The sequence below is a fragment of the Antrostomus carolinensis genome, unplaced genomic scaffold (assembly GCF_000700745.2).
Source record: "Antrostomus carolinensis isolate BGI_N321 unplaced genomic scaffold, ASM70074v2 scaffold43299, whole genome shotgun sequence".
Taxonomy (NCBI): Eukaryota; Metazoa; Chordata; class Aves; order Caprimulgiformes; family Caprimulgidae; genus Antrostomus; species Antrostomus carolinensis.
In genome coordinates, this window is record NW_010341370.1 from 1,483 (window position 1) to 15,256 (window position 13,774).

At 40.4% G+C, this 13,774-nt stretch overlaps 1 protein-coding gene across 1 annotated transcript; it reads right to left on the reverse strand.

Moving 5' to 3' along the window:
• Positions 1-888: 888 nt before the first annotated feature.
• LOC104519246 (amyloid-beta A4 precursor protein-binding family A member 1) lies at positions 889-13,144 on the reverse strand (the record flags this gene model as incomplete). Its single annotated transcript, XM_010176451.2, has 3 exons — positions 11,939-13,144; positions 4,030-4,097; positions 889-990 (listed from the first exon to the last, which is right to left on the reverse strand). Coding segments are annotated over exons 1-3 (1,326 nt in total), but the record flags the coding sequence as incomplete, so codon positions are not given.
• Positions 13,145-13,774: the final 630 nt, after the last annotated feature.

Here is a 13,774-nt window from a genome sequence, read left to right on the forward strand (position 1 = left end):
AAACAGCTAAAAACCAGGACATAAAAACAACAGAAAAAAGAAAGAATGGATTACTAATTAGTGTTTCAATTTTAATCAGTATTTCCAGTCATAGTAGATCAGTCTTTTTCATTGTGGAAGATAATTCATGCATTGCTATCAGCAATAATATGGTATCTTGTTAGATTACAGTTTCTAGATTTTTTTCAAGTTTGAAAAACAAAAAGCAGATAAACCAAGTATTTTCAGATTTTTCTGTTTACAGAGCCAGACATTCTATACTAACCCAAATACTTTTCACGCCAAATGATTTTCTTTTCATACTGTGAGAAGTTGTACTCACAATGTAAAAACCTGCCAGGTGAGGGGGAAAAACAAAAAAAAAAAAAAAAAAAACCAACAAGTGAGCCTTTAGCTTTATTTTGAGGAGCCTGCAGTCAGGAACTGAATTCTGACTGCGAATCACTGGCAGGTCAGTTTCTACAATGACAAAATGCTAAGCAGCATAAATTACTACTTAAATAATTTCATTTAAGCAAGCTTTTTCATCTGGCTGAGAAACTATTTTATTTGAGGGAAGACATTCTGCATGGAACAAAGATAAGAGCTTCTTCATTTTGCTTCTAATACAGAGGTGATGTTGGCGTTTGGTAAATCAATACTTCCCAGCCTATTAAATAAATTTAGTGGCAGCTGAATTCCGAGTCAGAAATTACATTATAAACAGTCTTAACTATGTTAGAAATTCAGTCAAATAGCCAGGAAAGCAGGAGGGAAAGGAGCTACCAATCAGCTTTTCAAGTTCGTTACAATTCTGGAAGAAGAGATGGATTGCACAAGTTCAAGGGCAAGGAAAATAAAAAGGCATAAGCAGCATGAACAAGTGGCTTTGAAAAGATTTCACTCTACCTCTTTATTAGTGGAGGCCTCTGCTGTACTGCAGACATCCTGGTGATGCTGCCTACTTGACGATTCAGCACCCCGAGGTGAAGAGGAATCTGGAGATGGAGACTAGACATGGCAAGAAAATTAAACAATAATCTGAGTGACCAATGTAGAAATTCTTCTTTCATATTTTCCTCTAACTTAGCAGTGGAAATAAGAGAGGAGAGGGGAAAAAAAACAACCAAAAAACAACAAGATAAACACTTTTAAAATGTTGTAACCCTTGCTTTTTATCACCATGATCACATATCAATATCTCAGTGGACTTACTCTGAACAGCTATATCTTTTAAAAAATACCTGTGTTTACTTGTCAGTAATGTATGAAATGAAGCAGCTGGAAAAATAAAAAGCCATACTCAGGGGTAAGCAACACTCAACCAAAAGTATGTCATAAAACTGTATTTTTGCAAGGTGAATCGAGGATCATCTGATACTGGTATTGGGCCAAATATTTACACTTACTGTCAGCGTTCAGCTAAGCAGTTACAGGACTTCCAGTTGCACAAGTACATGTCTGTTGCACACAGGCAAATGACTGTGAGCTTACTGAAGGCTGCAGGCAATGCAAATCTATGTCCTAAACTCTAACATTCTAGGAACAAAAAGATAAAGTCACTAAGAAGTAAGCTGTGATGGGAGACAGGTGAACTGACTGTGACCAGAACAGAGGGATTCAGCTAAAGATTATTTAGTTGTCAAACTGGGGAGAGTGAAGAAAGGACTATCATTTCCCCATAAGCACACATGCTCTCAGGTATAATTAAGCTGAAGTGCTAAACTAACCTAATCTGAGCAGAGGTGGTTGTCCAAAAACGTTATTCCACCATCTTAGAAAACAACTTTTATAAATTGTACAGATTAAAAAGAACATATTCAAGGACTATTCAATAGCAGTGTAATCAAGGACCATGATTCCTCATCCTAGATACGGCACAAACTTGGAAAATATTTCTCAGTTTGTGCTATGATCTCAGTAGCATACCTGCTCTCTAGACCAGATTTCCTCATTTTTCTCCCTTCACTGTCAACAATTCAGTGAAGAAACTGTCTTTCCAATCATGTCTTAGTCATTCACAGTCATTAGAAATGTCACAGCAGAAGAACAAAGGGAACAGCATAGAAAAGTAGTATCATGAAATATCTAGATCTATGTGATCTGTCTGCAGATATCTTGGTAAAGGGAAAGAATACTCTGGGAAAGGATATTCTATTAATAGGCAATTCTTAATGAAGGCTGGCGATGCTAAAAAGTTGTAGCAAGGTATCTAAAGTTAAGAGCAGGGAGGACTCGTATGGGGATATGACACAAGAACACAGAGTGTGGAATTAATTTAGGTGACCAAAATGAAATAAAGAGCACAAAGCTTCAACTCAGCAGGCATTTTTAAAGGCAGATCTTGCGGAGATACCTCAAAACCTGTCAGTGTGCATGCCAAAAAAATGACTCCTCAAAGGAAGGTTTAGCATTTAGCTATGCAAGCTGGATGTTTAGTCCAGCAGCCCTGGCATTCCACACTCTCCTTCAACATAGGGAGTTTGGTCCTAGCTTTGCCAGCTCAATATTCATCAATGATGGTAAACCAGTTAAATAGTACTCTGGTTTCATTAGCAATTACATGACATGGCTTTTCTCTAAGCCAATGAGTCCTACCAGAAAAGGGCTATACTTCTCGTGCTCTGAGCTGGCAGCAGCTCAAATTTAGGAGTGCCCTCCTGCTATGCCTCCAATCCAGCTGAAACATTGAGTTCTACAAAATGAGGGCGGGGGAATTAAAAAAAAATCTAAGCTTTGCAAAATTCCCTTCTGCTCCTATTTCCCTCATTCTTTTAAAAGGTCTATCTTGGATTATTACTAAATATTAGAATTACAGTTAACTAACAAAGGCTTCAAAAGAGTTAAGAAGCAATTCCTTATATAGATATCTCCTGGGTAAAAGAACAGTCCTCGTACCACCCTATATTTTGAATTACAGCTGCAGGGCAAAAAAGGAGATGCAGCTGTGAAACTGTCCCTAGAACGCTGGAACGTGCTTGTGCCATCAGACTGAAGGATTGCTCATTGCACCACTGGCATTCACACGGGGGCTGCAGAGGAGATACAGGCTCCCCAGACTTGCTGTGGAACTACCTGAGTCACAGTGCCACAGAGACTCAACTGCACAAATGGCAACCGCTGTTTACTTAAGGAACCATCCTCATAGTGTTCACATTCCCAGGAGTTACGTAGTATTTCCGTATTAGGATTAAATATACAAAGTTCACAATACTATCAACATAAAAATGGTATCAGGATATTTTATGACTGAGCTTTAAAAAGCAAACACAGAAATCGAGTATTCCATGTTTTAGAATCAAATGTTTCCACCAAAAAATAAAGTTGTTCAAAATGCCTGAAAGCTCTCATATTCACACACTAAAGTGATAACAAGAAATTATTTAAGACAGATGGTTGCTGACATGAAGAAATTTGGCACCAGTTACTTCAGTAGGACTACAAATACTTTTGCTCAGTTATTTTCATCTACAAAGTAAAAGAATTAAGCAACCATCAAAAAGATCACACAGCTTTCTATGTGCTCTGTTCGAATGTCTGCTCAAACTCTTCTGGGGAAGAAAACCCAATACTAAAACTACCAAACTCAAATATCAAACATCCTACAAAGTTTGCTACATGACATGACATGAGAGCTGTCCTCAAAAACATTAGCACAAAAAACTTGAGTCTTTGAAGAATGAACACTCAGTTCACTTCTGAAAATGCATTAAAATGCATTTTTAGAGGTACCATATGCAATGCACAAGGAAAAAATGCAGTCACAACAATAACAAGAAATATTTTTATACACCATAGCGGACTGACAATTTGCAGAGCTGTTCATAACACTACAACTGAAGTATAAAATAAATTCTTAGTGACTACTTTGTTGTCTGTTAACAAGTTTTTGAACCCTAGCAAAGACACTGTCAGAACAAACACAGTAAGTTCATGTGAAGCATGCCATTATTACATAGAGAGATCCCTCAGTGGAATTACAAACCGTTTTTTTTAAGTGCAGCATTAAAAACTACATTACCCTATTTCTCCTCTTGAATATCTACTTACATTTTTCTTACGAAACTCAACCTGGTACATCCAAAAATTCTCCATCTCAATTTTGGCGTTGTTTGACTCTAACTAACATGCAACCCACTGCACCTGAGAAACCTTCTCTGCTATTGTGGAGAGGGATTTAGTAACAGAACTTGTAACTGGAGAGGATTGTGTTGCACCATGTTGAATCTAACCTCTCTGGGTCAACCGAGCCGGCTACTGAGTAGCTCATTGTCCTGGTTTCGGCCGGGACAGAGTTAATTTTCTTCTTAATAGCCAGAATAGCCCTGTGTTTTGGTTTCAGTATGGGATTTGGTATGAGAAGAATGTTGACAACCTACTGATATCTAGTTGTGGCTGGGAGAAAAAAAAACCCAAGGACTTCCCAACTCCCCATGTTTTGCTAATCTGCAGGCAGAGAAGACACTGGCGGGCGGGGGGTTGAGGGGACACAGTAAATCAGCAGACCCAGATCAGCCTTGGATATGCCAATGGATGCTCCGTATCATATAACGTCCTGCTTGGAACATAAAGGAGAGATGGCAGAGAAGAGGGGCTCTCACTCTTCTGGGACTGAGGTTTTAGGTTCCGGGTTACTTTTCACTCCTTCAGTATTTGGTTGCCAGCGAAGTTAAACTATTACACTCATGAAGACAAACATAACTGACACTGAAACACCTTCAAATACAATATTTAGTAATTACCCAAATACAAGCACCTGCTTTGCTTTATAAAACCAGTGTTGCTTTACTTGCTTTTAGCAACAGTTTATCTGAAAAAGAGTATAACCTAATGGGCCACATCATCACATACAAGGCTGGGACAAAGGGGTTGAGATCAACCAATAGCAACAAAAGATTCACTTAAACAAAAGGCCATTACATGTATGACAGTAATGTCCACGTACCAGCTTCTTGGCAGAGGAAGGGCAAATATAGTCTTCTTGTACATTAGTTCAGAGGAGTCAAATGGATAAAGCAAGGCTTTTAAATTTATTTCAAGTCTTCTGAGAGGTACCCATAGACATCAGGAAAAGGTCAAAGCACTATGAAATATTCAGGTCCAATATGCAAGTATCTTCAGATGCATAATTGCACAAGCAACACGCAGTACAGCATAACTATGGCAGTAAATCTCTTAGGTTTTAGCACAACTATGTTGTGGCAGAGTATCTACTGTGATTGGAACAGTAAAAATTCTATTCACTAAAATGTAGACTGAGACCATCAACATATGTTCATAGCTTTCAGATGGTATACAGTACCTATAGAGAATGGAGCTGAAAGCTAGATTTCCTTACAATATAACTAGTCACTATTATCGGTGGTATTTGTTTAAATTTGCTTAAACTATAGCCTTAAAAATGGGTGGTTTGAAAAAATAAAACCAACTCGGAACTATTGTACTCATACGTGTATTCCATGTCACAGTCTATGCAATTTAATTCATAACTGTGACATAAGGATGAAACTTAAGTTTGGTCTGTAGTTGTGGTACAACTGTAACTGCCTTTCCACATACCTAATGCACTTACCCATCAGTTTGCTGGGTGGTCCAGGACCACTGCCCCCGCCAGATTATGCACAGATGATACAATGAGTTGACCTGAGACAAAGTAGTGACTGAACTTCTCACTTCAGAACAAAGCATTTGACTCACTGCTGTGGGACCTCTCCATACAGGAATTTCAGGCAGCCTAAGAAATTCTCCAGCAGGCTCCACCTGTGCATATGACAACGGAGAGGAACCATTCATCACTTCAGGGCGCTACCTACCATCCTGGGTAGGGACTATGGCTGACCCAACAGCTCCTCCCTTACAGTTTCTGCTGCAAAAATGACCAGCAGAAAGTCATTTTTGTACACAGTACAAAGTGTACAAAAAAGTATACAGATAAGATACTTGCCAGTGGTCAACAGAAACTATTTCTGAAGATGGAGATAACATCATCTACGACAGCCTTATGTACACAGTTAACATAGGAGGTGTTTTGTATGTAGCTTAAGCTAAACTATAGCAATGGATCACATGGGCTAGAGTGGTCCTGTAGGATCACAGATCAGCAAGCTGAGAATAAATGTAGTTTGGGAGTCTTAGTTTGCGGAACCAGCCCTGATCCAGCTGATAATGCCCTGCAAGGACGGAGCATTCGGGAGCTTGCCACCATCTGGACAAGGACTGACAATCCCACTTGAGAGATCTGACTATCCACACGTCACACTATGCAAAAGCTCTGAATAAAATAGCGTTTTTAAAACAAATATACGTCCATGAGTGTCCACGCAACATCTCCGAGTTGTAATTCTTCAGTAAAATTAATTGAAGTTACAAAAATAGAGATTTTGACCTAAACAATAAAAAACCTCTGTAAAAGTCTTTGAAGAAAGACTTCCACCTGTTGCTGTTATATTACTAAGTCTCAAATACAAAGACAAATATACCTAAGAATACACAGAGGTTTAGATCTGACACAGAAAAGTCTGAATGAGCAAACAATAAATATAACTGAGCCTGTTAGGGCAAGACGGCCCTTTATTTTGCCGATTTCAAAGAGTCTCTCGGCCACGGGAGCCAGAATCAGTTACCATGTAGTACCACCATCACACTTTGTGCGATGGTAACTTCTTTCTGAATAAAATCTTAAGCCGTAGGAACTCTGACTCCCCGTCAGATCACAAATGCACGCCATGTGGGTTGGGTCTGTTTGGCAGCGCGCACGCTGGATGGAAGGCTGGCAGCGCAGCAGGGATCATGGAAGCTGGCTCAGTGCTGGCTGTTTCTCTCTCTCTCAAGTATGGACTTCCTCAGCTGTACCTTCTCTTGAACTTCTAGTTCCAATGCAGCTTCATGTGTCATTCTGAAGCAATTAGTGCAGATCCCTCCTGTGTTCTCAAAAAGACTTTAAAACTGTAACAAGTGCTGTTCTAGTTTTCAACACGAAAGAAAATCACGTGAAATTGCTTTAACCTTTCAATAATTAAAAAACATAATATAAAACCAAACAAACAAAAAATTCAAGGTGTTATGTAATCAATGCTTACTTTATTTTCAAGGCCCGTAAATCATCTGGAGAGTGTTTGTCTTCAAGCAGATTAACTAATAAATTCAAGCTTTCTTCTGTGTGACTAATGAAACAGCATAAAGCTTTCTGCCCTGGAAATGAAAATGCTTTTTGGTTTTTTTTTTTTTTTTTTTTAATGATTTTTGGTTTGAGGTTTTGGGTGCATTTTTTTACTGTATAATTTTAAGACTGTGTTCTTGCATAGATGACAGAAAGATGACCTGTATTGTTTGTGCTCAACCAAGAGTTTTAAAAGAAAACAATATTCTATCAATATAAACTCATCTTTATTTAATTTCTTTTCTTTCTTTTTTTCCCCCTTAGTTAATCTATTACTGAAACCTGCTTAATTATTTAAAACTGAGCTCTCTATTGCCTTGTTAATAATACATTACTCCTCCTGTGGAAAAAGTGAGGCAAATTCATCTCCATTAATACACTTCACTTCTGGAGTTATCAGAATTGAGAAAACCCTGCAACGGAGAACTCAAAGCTTGAAATAATATATATGTAACCAAAAGGAACAGAGAAGCAAAACAATACAGCTCAGTTCTGTTCCATCTCAAAGGGCTGTCTTCAGCTCTGAATTTCTACTTCACAAAAACCATATGTATGTGGTTTTACTTCATATTAAGAATAATTCCAACACTGTACCACCTCAAGTGGCTACGGAGGAACAGAAACTGTGAACACTGATGAGAGGGATTTGCAAAATTGAAGTCTTGGCACACAGCAACAAACCATGCATGCAGGTCAACAAAACTTGGCTTTCAGATCTATCATGGATAACTGAATGGACCTCAGAAAAAGGTCATGGTATTTAGTTCTGAAATGGAGAATTTATTGCTTCAAACCATTGTTTTCCACTGATTATGGCAGAAGTGAAACAGGTAGCCTGCTTCTCTTCTCTGAACATAAGAGGACAGAAATACTCTAAGTCCCAGCAAAAAAAAAAAATCTACCCGAGCTTTTGTCCCTTTCAGTGTTTTTCTCAGCAGGTCTCTGTATTTCCACAAGCAAGCAACTCACTATTCTCAAAGTTCTATGACATTTTAAAGATGCTTTTTTAGACCTTCCATACAGTTTATACACCAGAAAATTGTATTCTGAGATATCTACTAACAAAACTATTCCCTTTTTCACTTAAACATGTGTTTACCCTTAACTCCAGATTCATGCACTGCAAATGTCTTCTATTTAGACCTTTAAACACTGCTATTTTTGTGCTTGGGTAGGCACCTTCACAGCAGGTTTCTGGTGGGTAATCTGACAGAGAAGAATGATAGGCGAGAGCTACCCAAATGGGATATGGGTCTTCCCTTCCACTGAGATAACTGTGTGCATGCAGAAGACCTTTTCCTAAAGAATATCCCCCTCTACCACTCTCAGACATGTGTGTACCATAAGCTCCCTGCTGGTCTCCAGCTATAAACATTATTCAGTACAATGTGAACAGATTCTTTCTCATTTCATACTCGGAAAACAACCTAACTGCAGTTCCACATGCTTTTCTATCATGGGTCAGTTTCCTGATGTCACATTATTGCAGCTGTGCAGCTCTAACTCACAGAATCACAGAATCACAGAGTGTTAGGGATTGGAAGGGACCTTGAAAGACCATCTAGACCAATCCCCCTGCCGGAGCAGGAACCTAAATGAGATCACACAGGAAGGCGTCCAGGTGGGTTTTGAATGTCTCCAGAGAAGGAGACTCCACAACCTCCCTGGGCAGCCTGTTCCAGTGCTCTGTCACCCTTACAGTGAAAAAGATTTTCCTTATGTTTACATGGAACCTCCTATGCTCCAGCTTGCACCCATTGCCCCTGGTCCTACCATTGGGCATCACTGAGAAGAGCCTGGCTCCATCCTCCTGACATTCACCCTTAACATATTTATAAACATTAATTAGGTCTCCCCTCAGTCTCCTCTTCTCCAAGCTAAAGAGACCCAGCTCCCTCAGCCTTTCCTCAGAAGGGAGATGCTCCTCATAAGGGAGTTGCAAACTGCTATTGTATTTGAAAAAAAATACCCTCAAGAGGCCATATGCAAATGATGGCCTGCTTTGGATTAGAGTTTTCTGGTAAACAGATTTTGGAAATACATGTCATAGAATCATAGAATCATAGAATGGTTTGGATGGGAAGGGACCTTAAAGATCATCTAGTTCCAACCCCCCTGCCATCAGCAGGGACACCTTCCACTAGACCAGGTTGCTCAAAGCCTCATCCAGCCTGGCCTTAAACACTTCCAGGGAGGGGGCATCCACAGCTTCTCTGGGCAACCTGTTCCAGTGTCTGACCATCCTCACAGTGAAAAACTTCTTCCTAATATCTAATCTAAACCTACCCTCTTTCAGCTTAAAGCCATTTCCCCTTGTTTTGTCATTAACTGCCCTTATGAAAAGTCCCTCCCCAGCTTTCCTGTAGCCCCTTCAGGTACTGGAAGGCCACTATAAGATCTCCCCGGAGCCTTCTCTCCTCCAGGCTGAACAGCCCCAACTCTCTCAGCCTGTCCTCATAGGAGAGGTGCTCCAGCCCTCGGATCATCCTGGTGGCCCTTCTCTGGACTTGTTCTAGCTGCTCCATGTCTCTCTTGTGTTGGGGGCTCCAGAACTGGACACAGCACTCACTCCAGGTGGGGCCTTACAAGAGCAGAGTAGAGGGGCAGAATCACCTCCCTCAATTGTTTATACCTTACATGTGTGGTAAACTTAAAAAAACCCACCCCAAAACCACCTTACTACATTTACTCAAAGGACACTATGAGAATTTTTCAGCTTTTATCAAATACACAAATAGCTGTCCAGACGGCCTCTTATTCAAGTGAAAGCGCACATCACTAACAGCAAATACTCTCCATTGTTAAATATTAAGCAGGTACTTCGGTACATTATTTATTTATTCACAGAAGTCTGCTATCTGCCTCCTACATCACAGGACTACCAGAGTTTATTACAGTAGAATTGTCCATTGGTTATGAGTAATTTTGTTTTTTCATATGCCTACCAAAGAATACTTTTGAGGAAAAATTTATAGGAATGACTGAAATTCTTGGTAGATTAAACTGTGAATAAACCCGGAAACAAGGTATCTTAAAAACAAATAGATAAGTGATCTGTAGCTTTCCTGATCACCACAGTCATTGCACTTCTTTCCTAACATTCCTAATGCTCCTTTCCCAACCTATACCTAGCTGCAGGCCAGCTGAACACTTCTGGATTGTTACCTTCTCAAAACTGTTTCTGGACCCTTCCAACTCGTATTCTACCAAACATCCTGCCGTTAATGTATCATCCAAATGCTCAGCACTGAGGAGTGGCAGTTACTTCCTTGTGAAAAAAGTCAAAAGAGGCTGTTGTATTTAACGAGTCTCAACTGCAAATAATTCTTCTGACTCCCTGGCTTCATGGCTCTCTTGTGGAGATCTCCTAGCTGAATAAAAACTGACTACTATTCAGACCTATAGAGGTCTTCAGTATCATATGATTAACAACACAAAATCATGACAAGTATTTTCAAGTAGGTTTTATCTCTAAAAGAAAAATGATTTTTCTAAGAAAAGAAAAAAAATAGTGGGAACAATTTTCAAAGCAGACCTGCAAAATAACTGAAGATAATAAAAGCACCCAATTTGCATCACTTATGTGCAGCTCCTTGATACTTCTGGGGGAAAAAAAAGAGTGTCTGCCTGAAGGTAAAACACTCTCTTTATGTAATTCCTTCTTATTTCAAGGCCAATGTTACAAAACTGACTGAATAACTGACTGATCTCCAGCACATACTGGTTACATGTGAGCTTTTTTCACCATCTGAATTCCCTCTGCAGAGGCCAAAGTGTTTTGGACAGCCCTGATGCAGTCCTAGAAGGTTACAATAATTCAGTTTAAAACACTAAACTACACACAAAATTTTCTCTCTTCCAGTGTTCTTCCAAAAAACCAAAGGTCACCAAAAACATTCCAGAGCAATAAAGAGGATGGAGCAGACGTTTGCAGTGCAGTTACCCTTGCAGTAATAGTATGGGGCCCTATGATAGACTATTTCTGGACAATAAACTTAGCCGACCAGCTCTTTTCATATCAGGCTTAAATTTAATACAATTAATAGTTGTTTATGAACTTACTTTATTACAAATGCAGAAACCTCATAAAACTTCAAGTAAAGATCATCATACCGGCAGCTGGAACCACAAACTGTGAAGTGATTCTGATCTAAGTTAAGTCTCATGTCAATAGGACAGAATTTCAGAAATGATGTATGCTGTAAATCTGAACAATGACCTTCAATACTTAGGTTGCTGGAAAGTGAATAAACTTTACAGTGCTAATGTACTATGCTGCAGTTCAAAACACATTTCTAGAGCCTGCAAGTGGACAAAAAACCTGCAACTTTTCTAGAGTATTAATCTGATCTATGACACCATCACAAAGAATCTTAACAGATTTCTGATGGAACTTTTAGGATTATCATGTGACAGAAAATGAAACTCAGAAACCTAGAATTAACAGAAACACATAAGGATAGATAACAGAAGACAAAGTGTTGGTAGTTATTCTAAAATATCCCATGGCAGTAAAAAATGTAACAGCATTTGTTACAAAAAAAACCCCAAACCCAAGTAAAGAGTTTCATGTGACAAATTCTTGTATAGTGTAACTGGGATCAGCAGTGCTTCATAAAGAAAAAACTGGCCCACTGATCATGCACATGCTTACTTCTAGCGTACAAAGTTAAAATAGACAAAGCATTACATACTTTACTGAAGGAGTCACAGAACAGGAATAAAATGCACTCTCCTTCACTGCCATGTATGTTAAAGGAATGAGACATACACAACCTGTGAGCTGAAAGCTTTGTATACTCACATCTCCATCTAGTGGCCTCTGGTCGTCAGAGTCTCTGGTTGGACTGATGTCCTGCCTCATCACCCAGATAGGCTCCTTAGGTTCATCAGGGGTATAAGGAGAACGGATGGTCCTTGTCTTCACTTCCTCAATAGCCTCTTTAATATCCTTGATGGCCAGTGAAATTGCATCTCTCTTTTCCTTGCTGTACCTCTGTACAGATTCTCCCGAGCTGGATGTAACTCGAGAACCAGCTGGGAGCTGGCCATTACTTTCATTCCCACCACCGGCAAGAGTATGATCATGCTCCAAACTTTGCTCTGCCTCTGGCATGTCTTCAGCTGCCTTGTCTAAGCTCTGGGAGCTCATGCTCTGCTTCACCTCTGCTACAATCTGATCAATGTCCTCCTCTTGTTCGTAACTATCCATTCTTGGGTAGGGTGCAAACTCTGCCTCCTTCTCAGGGCTGTCAGACTCTCCGTCAGACCGTTCATCGTAATGGTGAAGGCGAGCACCAAGTGCCTCCTTGCGGTAATTGTCAGCTTCCTCTCTTTCCCGCTCATATTGCTGGATCCCCTCCCTAACATCGAGGTCTGGTGTATCTCCTATCTCCTCATAGACATGCTCCTGCAGTCCGTAGTCAGCATAAGGCTCAGCATACTGTTCATCCTCTCCACGATGAAAGAGGCGATGTGTGTAGACATAGCCCGAGTAGGCTGCATTCATGGCTTCCTCGTGTTCGATGGAATGGAAATGTAAGTGACTGGGCAATGTTCGATTATGAATGGCCTCGCCATGCTCAGCCTCAGCATTCTCCGTGTACTCCTCAGACTCAGGCCTGTACTGCACCGCATATGCGCTCTCATCCTCATTTTCCTGAACTCTCTCTGTGTCGTAACCATCCTCCACAGCGGCTATCACATCCCCTTCCGCAGTATCCGTGTGATTGTGGAAACCACTCTCAGTGCTGGCTGACCGAGCTAACATCCCTTCCTCCTCCTGCCCAGACAGGCCCCCTTGGCTGCTGTTTGTATGCTCTGGGTAGCGAGTTGCATACCGCTGCTCCTCTTCCACCTCTGAGTGCTCCAGGTCAGCCTCCACTGACTCATTCACTGCTCCATTTGCTGGCTCTTCACTTACCTCCCCCTCCGGTGGTCCAACCAAATGGTTCATGGCAAGTTCTGGTGGGCAGGTCACTTATTCTATTGACATTTTGTCTATCACAGCTGGAAAGAAATAAAAAAAAAAACCTCTGATGTTACTCTAAAAAAAAAAAAAGTGGAGTCAATAAACAGAAGCAACAAAAGGCACCCTTCCTTTCCCAGCAGACAAACGTTTGACTTCATCAGCTCTGAGGTCAGAGGACAGGCAGCACAATAGTATGCTCTCCCATGCAAATGATCTCCAACAGCAGCAACCAACAACTATCCCCTTGGGGTCTGCACTTCTCACTTCTATGGACGAATTCTTTGTGGAAAATTCATTTCCAAGCAACTCCTTGGAGATGCTTCTATGGACTGCTGTGGCACTTCAATGACATTGGCAGGCGCATGTTAGAAAAGCTAACTTTTGCCACGGGCTCAACCATGGTAGAGATACAACAGAAATATTCCACCTTTGCTCCACCTCTCTCCCTACAGCTCACTAACTCAGTGCGAAGGAAGGATGCTGTATTGTAAAATGACAGATTTTTGTCCCATTACAGGAGTCTGCAATTGCTCAGATAAATGACAGCTATGCATGCTAAAATTCTTCATTATGGTATCTTCCAGCTGAGCTAGTCTCCTATGCACTTCTAAAAAATTATCTGAAGCACCTATTCCTTCTCCCTAGAGAAGCACCTAACAGCTAAA